The sequence below is a fragment of the Pteronotus mesoamericanus genome, unplaced genomic scaffold, assembly GCF_021234165.1.
Source record: "Pteronotus mesoamericanus isolate MK-2021 breed Mesoamerican mustached bat unplaced genomic scaffold, CSHL_Meso_final contig_130, whole genome shotgun sequence".
NCBI lineage: Eukaryota > Metazoa > Chordata > Mammalia > Chiroptera > Mormoopidae > Pteronotus > Pteronotus mesoamericanus.
Window position 1 is genome coordinate 146,097 of NW_026555060.1, and position 7,852 is coordinate 153,948.

The window sequence follows — 7,852 nt, forward strand, 5'->3', positions numbered from 1 at the left end:
ATTAACTAAATAAAAAGGAAAAAAATTAAACACTACACTTTGGCTACACTTAGTTCACAAAACATCATGAGATTAAAGCAAGCACAAGAGAAACGATGCAATCAAGAGACACAGTAAACACAAGATATATGAGGCTGCTGCTAGTGTAACATGGCATACTGTTGTAGAGCAAAGTTGTTTTTTTTTAATAAGAAGAGTACAATCTAAAATAATAACTAGAAGTATTTTGTAAATACATAAACCAGTAACAGAGTTGATTATTATTACCAAGCATCATGAACTGTACCTAATTGTATGTGCTATATTTTTATAGGACTGTCAGCACAGGTTTGTTTACACCATCATCACCACAAACACAAGAGTAAGTCATTGCATTACAATATTACAGTATCCACTGCTGTCATCACTGATAGGAATTTTTCAGCTCCATTATAACTGTATGAGACCACCCTCATATATATGGTCCACTGTTGACTGAAACATCATTATGCACTGCATGATTTTAAAGAGATTACTCAAAAATTTAAAAAAAGAACTACTATATGACCCATCAATTCCACTTCTTGAGTATACATCCAAGGGAAAGAAAATCACTATTTCAACAAAATGCCTGGACCACTATGTTCATAGCAGTATTATTTACAATAGCCAAAATGTGGAAACAAATTCTCTATTGATGAGTGACTAGATCATTAAAATGTGGTTTATATATACCATGGGATATTATTTGGCTATCAAAAGAAGGAAATCTTGTCAGCAACAGCATAGTTGGAACTTCAGAGCATTGTGCCAAGTCAAATAAGCCAGACAGAGAAAGAAAAACACCATATGATTTCACTTATATATGGAATCTTTAAAAAAACACAACAACATAAAAACAAAAACCCAAACTCAGAGATAGAGAGAGAACAGATTAGTACCTGCCAGAGGTGAAAGTAGGGGGTAAGCAAAAATGGATTAAAAAAACATACACACTTCCAGTTATAAAAATAAATAAGTAATGGGGATGTAATGTATAACATGTTTTCTATAGTTAATAATACTATATTGTATATTTGAAAATTGCCAGGAGAGTAGATCTTAAAAATTCTCTTCTCAAGAAAAAGAATATGTAACAGTGCCTGATAATGGATGTTAACTGGGCTTATTGCAGTGATCATTTTGCAAGCTATACACATAACAAATCATTATGTTGTACATCTGACACTAAAACATTATGTTAATTATATCTCAATAAAAAGAAATAATGTAATCCCTTTTCACTCCTTAAAACATTGTTACCAATTAGCCATTAGCTTATATTAATTTTACCTGATAAACAACTAACACTAATTGAACAGTTTCTATCTCCTAGATACTATTCTAATTTTTAAAAATATGTTAACCAATTTAGTTCTTTCAGTAGCCCTGTTCAAATGGGGTAAATAAGTGTAGGTAAATAGTAACTTAATTTCTTCTTATGGTCACACATGTAAGCAGAAATTGTTTTTCAACAGCCTGCTCTCCTGAGCGTGTTACTATGTATTCCCATCTGCATTATTTTTCTAGTTATTAAGTTACTTCACTAGTACATGCTGTTACCATATCTTTCCTGGAGCCATGCAGTAGCCTACAGTCTAACATTTACTGTAGGCTACTCCAGGTCCACATCTATCCAGGTGTTTTATATAAGATGCAATATTGTCAAAATACATCCCTTTAAAATGTTTCCAGCTACTTGTTAGATACAAACCAAGATGCTTAGTAAGACATACAAGATGCTTTGAATATATTTATTTAATTCATTCATTCTTGCAATGCTGACATCTTCAGCATTCTTTCCCATATTTTCTTACCTTACACTTGACCTTCCTATATCTCAATTTAAACATTTAAACATTTAAATTTACTTATCAGTAATACTGACAAGCACATGTTATTTCTAGACTCCACAAAATTGGGCACACTGTTTCTTCCCCCACATATAATTTTCAGGAAAATTCATATTGTTTAAAAATTTCCTTATGTATCACCCTCAACTCAAATCTTTCAGAATACCACTTTGTCCTATCATATAGTGCTTATCTCCTTTATACAATTTCTATTCTTTATACACATTTTCACTATCTACATCATTCATATTTAAATATTCCCTGTCATGTCTAATTTTTCTGTTTGAAGATTATAAACTCTTTGAAGCCAGAACTTCATCTTAGTCTTTGTTGTAGCCTCCCCATCCAAGGGAGTACTTACTAAACAATAGGAAATCCATGATGTATAATCAGACATTATTCACATACATGTGTGTTTTTAAACACACACACAAAGACACAAATGTTTATATTAATAACTGGTTTTTAGAAAGCTTAATCTCTTTCAGCTTTCCCCACACATCGTTAGAGTTTTGAGGCAATGAGAAATGTTTTAATTTTAAGTTAAGATATTTGTCCCTATATGTTATGCATAAAAAACTTAACTGGTACTTTTAAGTCCATAAAATTAGAAAACAACATATATAAAGCATATTGTCTTTCATGTTCTTTCCTGTTATCACATGACAATAATAGATAGTAATCAAAATGTAGGATTGAAAACTCTTCATAGGAAATAAAAAAGAGGTCACACAAAGCTCTGTTTGCCCATGGAAAAAGCCAAAGTGGGAAGGTATTGGGGGAGGAGGGGGTAGAGGACAGCAGTGGCGGGAAAATGGAGACAGATGTATTTGAACAATAAAACAAAAGCTCTGTTTGCTTAAATTCAAATAATACAAAAAAAGGTCACTTACCCAAAGCTTCACTGTAGTAGGAATCCCATGATTCCCAAATATTATTGAACATGTAGTCCTGTAGAGAGTAGGAGATGAAATTTCTTATTCTGTCAGTAAAAGACATCTGGTCAGTGAGTTCTGATAAAATGGCAGGAACATAGGAAGGAGGGTATGGTATCTTCCCACAGTGTTTTTCCACTGTTGATGCTGGAGAAAATCTCAAGGAGTACATAAATGGAATTCCAAGTTTTAAAGCTATTATATCACCACAAGGAAATATTGGATCTGATATCACAACCTCAAATTTGCTTTTCTTCAGCTTTTCCATCTGCTCTTGGTTTTTTAGAATGCCATCACAGATTTCTCTACAGAGCATGTGGAAATCCTTGAAGACTTTGCCAATTTCATGATAGAATCTCCAAATGGTTGAAGGAGATGGTCTATTTTCCAGCCAGATCAAAATAATCTTCCTGATAATTTCTTCAATTCTTTCTTTTCCAAAGCCCACCTTAGATATTTCGAATGTCAGAGATGGAGTATAGGTGGGCTTGATGTAAAGTGAACCGGAGTAAGTTAGAACAGTCACATTATGCTGTTTTCTAATCAGCTCATCTATAATTACCTTAATATTTAGCCAATGACTACCTTCCGTTGGCCAAATCAGAACATTTCCACCAAGAGTGATTCCTAGGAAACTTATCTGAAGAGACAACAGTAGAATGTTTTTCAGCATGATGCGGTTTGATGTAGATTTGATGAGATGTGACACAAATGAATTTCTCTTCAAACAAAAAGGAAAGGCAAAATTATTCTTCAGTTTGATTAAAACCAATGATATCTTTAAGAACTTTCTCCCTATGAAATAATACTTGTCATGATAGCTTCATATTTCTTAATAATTACAAGTTTAGGGGCAACATGTATCTGTCAACATGTTGCTTTAGTTTCAGTTATGATTCTTTTTCTTGTTTCTTTTTAAAATTTTTATTGTAATTTTTGTATCTTTTTCCATTACCAGATTTCTCAGCCCTTTCTTTACATCTCATAATTGTTAAATTTTTGCTATTAGATTGTTTGAAGTCACTGTGTATCTGAACTCTGCACTCAAGCCTGGGAACTGAAACTTCAGATATGACCCAAAATATTGAGATGCTATCTCTGTAGTTAGCTTGGAATGTAGTGATGCTAATTCTATAGGTCTTTCAATATTATTAAATTTTATATAATGTCATTAGCAACAATTATAATTATAGTTACTAATTATTAATAGATAAGATTATTACAAAGAATACTTAAAATGTGAAGTACAAACATAGTATAATGTTTATTGCTACTTTACCTGATAAATCACTGAGAAAAAATTTCAAGTAAATAAATAAATTGTGTACAAGTATATATGCAGGAAATGATGGGTAGCGTTACTAGTGAATAAGTCTTTGAAGAGGATTGCAAAGTCAAGCATGCTTCTGTGAAAAGTGCTGTTCAAAAAGCTAGCTGGCCTGTGTAGACAACAACTACTTTACATCTAGATTCAGCCTTTTACCATTGTTAGCATTTCTTAACTGCTCAGTATATGTCAGGATTTGTACAATATGTTTCACATGTGTTAATATCATTTATTTTGCACTAAAAACTGTTAAACAAATATGGTATTTATTCCCACATCAAAGAAGGAAACATTGGTCAGAGAAGGTGAGTACCTTGCCAAATTCATAGAACAAAATAAGGAAGGAACGGATAGTAGCTGCCTTAAGGTTTTTTGGCCCCAAAGCCTTCTGTACTGAGAATATTGATATAAATTGAGCCATTTCAGAACAGAGCCACCATCCCTTGCACATCTTGTTCCTTAACAGTTGTAATGTTTGAAATGAGCAAAAAAACCTTTGTCCTGAGCCAAATCAAGATTGTCTTCAAAAGAAGTATTTATGAAGTTCACAGAAAAGCAGATCTCCTGATTATAAGGACTGATGACTCTGGACATTCTTAACCAGTGACCAGTATGTACAGCTAAAGAGTAGCTTAGCTTGCCAACATCAATATAAATTCCTTTCTTCTATTCTTCTATTCTCTTTCTCATAAAAACCCCTTTCCTTCACCTCCATAGTTGGGACATATTTGGAATATAACTGTAGATGTCAATGCCCTAACCCATGACATCAGGGGACATAAGCTTACCCCAAATGCAGGCTCCAAAACCTTCCTATGGCAAAGATGTCACCCAGGAAAACTCAGTGGATGGAAGTGAGCTCTGCCCAGAACCTGGGTGCTGAACTGAACATTTGTTTGTTTAAAATTGCTGGTAACAACCCTGTGAGTGGCATTTTGCAGAGTTAACTATGTGTTTACCCCCAGAGTCCCATTGCTTAGTACAGTGCATGTTGCTTGAATGTGAGGTAGTGATCTGCTAAGCTGCTTCCAACTTCACCTTTGAGCTCTGGAAAGCTGCAGTATGTGGGTGAAGAGTCATAGTCTTACAGGGACCCCCAACACTCCATTTAGTTGCTTGCCATCACCATACCCACTGGATTGGTCCACATTTTGCATCCAACTAGGAGTTAGTGAATTTAATTTTTGTTGGGAGCACCTTTCCTGGCTGTGTAGCCCCTCATCACCATAGCCCCCTCCCACAACTCCCCAAGACCATAACCACAAGGTCACCTTCCTGCACTACCTCATGGAAACCCTTCCCCACAGTCTCCTATGCAGGGCACTTGTTTTACAGTATGTGACACCTGGAAGGAGTCCCCCATGTCTCCCATAGTCCCCCATATCTGACCAGGCACCAACACTACACGAACATGACCTACACCTTGTCTAGAAAAGCACATTCCTCATAACCTTGGACCCCATTGTCCAGCCATCTGGAGAAAACCCAAACTTATTCTGGCCCCTTTGAGCACATAGTTAGTGTGCAACATAAACCTAGTACACTGGGGTTATCACACATACCTGGCTTTCCAAATGTGTACTTCTCCCACTTCAACTTCTAAAACCTCTGCCTGTGTGCTCACTGCCAAGTACTGTCTTTCCACTCTTATTTACTTTAGTCTGCCTGGGTTTACCCTTACAAATCACTGAGCAGGGCAGCCAATCCTCTCTTTTTCTGCTCTCTCACATCAAAAGCATGCAATATCCATATCCATTATTTTGGGAGCAGGTGCTAGAGACAGGTGTGTTAACACACGAGGAATGTAGCAACAAATCATTAACGTAAATATGAACCTATCAGCCATCCAGGGCAACATGCCAGGCTATTAAATCAGAGCCTTAATCCTGCAATAATATGATTCTTCAGTTTTGGATAACTATTTAGCTTTGGATTATTTATTTTTCAAGGAAAGGTGTATGTACTTGTAAAGGAAACCATCTGCTGCATGGATATTAAAAATTCTGGACAAGTTCAAACACATATATCAAAAGACAGCTCCATAAGTATAAGTATTACATAATCTTACTCTTAAAACAACATTTGATGTTTTGATCAAATACCTACCTTAACCTTATCCAAGGGCTTTGATTTATTTTATTGCCTGGACCCCCCAAAAAGGAGGTGGGTGATGGCTAAGGAAATGATTTCAAACTGTCATTTGTCTATGGATATTGGTGATTGTTATTTTTTCTTTGCTTAAATATTCCATGTGTCAGGGGACCAAAACCTTGCCACTGGCTTTTAATATCCCTAATGTCCAGACAGTGCCTATGATTTTCCCTAATGATTAGTGTCTAGGCATCATGAAGTCAACTGCAATGAGAAAAACAGCTATTGAGAAAGAGTGACTTTGTTTTTCTGCCTAGGTATTTTACAGTATGACAACCCAACTCATAGTCAGAAAGTGGACATTTAGATAAGGACTTGGGTTTAGGATGACTGCCTTAAATTCTATTTTACTTTTCCTGGGGCACCTTTTAAAATAACCATGGTGAAAGACAAGCACCATATGATCTCACTTACATGTGGAATCTAAAGAACAAAATAAACAGATGAAAAAATAGAGACAGAGGCATGGATACAAGGAACAAATAGACAGATGCCAGAAAGGGTGGTGGGGGTACCTGATGAAGTTAGATAATGGATTGGTTAGCCAAAGAACATGTGTATAATTCATAGACACAGACAACAGTGAGGTGAGGGCCAGAGGGAAGGGAGGTGAGGATGTGCAGGAAGTGGGCAAAGGGGAGGGATAAATTAGAACATCTGAAATACTGTAAACAACAACAACAAATAACCACGTAGAGCCCTCGATGGTGTGGTTCAGTGGATTTAGCACCGACCTGTGAACCAAAGGATCACTGCTTCGATTCCCAGTTAGGGCACATGCCTAGGTTGTGGGCTAGGTCTCTAGTAGAGGGAGACTGAGAGGCAACCAGACATTGATGTTTCTCTCCCTTTCTTTCTCCCTTCTATCCATCCTGTCTAAAAATAAATAAATAAAATCTTTTTAAAAAACCCAAATGACTACTTAGAGTTAAGGTTAGGGGTGGTGGTGGAGTTAGTGACCTCTGCTCCAACGAGCTTATAAGCAATTAAGTACTTGCTACAGTGCTCTCTATCTCCTGCTGGCTAAAAATAAAGTGATGGAAAAAGATATTTCATGCAAATGGTAATGAAAGTAAAAAGGCTAGGTAGCAATACTTAGATCTGATGAAATAGACTTTAAAACAAAGGTTATTATAAGAGACAAAAAGGACACTACATAATGATAAAGGAATAAAACCCTTGTAACATTTATGCACCCAACACAGGAGCACATAAATGTATAAAGTAAACCTTGATGGCCATAAAGAAAGAGATCAATAGTAATACAGTCAGAGTAGGGGAATTAATATTCCATTGACATCAATGAATTGGTCTTCTAGACAAAAATCAACAAGAAAGCTATAGCCTTATATGATACACTAGATCAGATGGATTTAATTGATATCTTCAGAGGATTTTATCCCAAAGCAGCAGAATATACATTCTTTTCCAGTGCACAGGGAATATTTTCTATAATATGTCCATGTTAGAACACAAAAGTCTCAATTAATTTAAGAATTTTGAATCATATCAGGCATCTTTTCCAACCACAAAGGTATAAAACTAGAAATCAATTACAAGAAAAAAAT

General features: G+C 35.6%; 1 protein-coding gene across 4 annotated transcripts in view; it reads right to left on the reverse strand.

The window, feature by feature from the left end:
* The window catches only part of LOC129083658 (UDP-glucuronosyltransferase 2A1-like), a 53,310-nt gene extending 49,831 nt beyond the window's left edge, over window positions 1-3,479 (reverse strand). For 2 of the 4 annotated variants that reach the window (XM_054589545.1, XM_054589536.1), the window contains exon 1: window positions 2,767-3,479. In XM_054589545.1, the coding sequence (XP_054445520.1) occupies window positions 2,767-3,479 (713 nt within the window). Of the gene's footprint in view, window positions 1-2,764 lie in introns of all 4 variants that reach the window. The other 2 variants (XM_054589564.1, XM_054589554.1) reach the window with 1 other exon arrangement.
* Window positions 3,480-7,852: the final 4,373 nt, after the last annotated feature.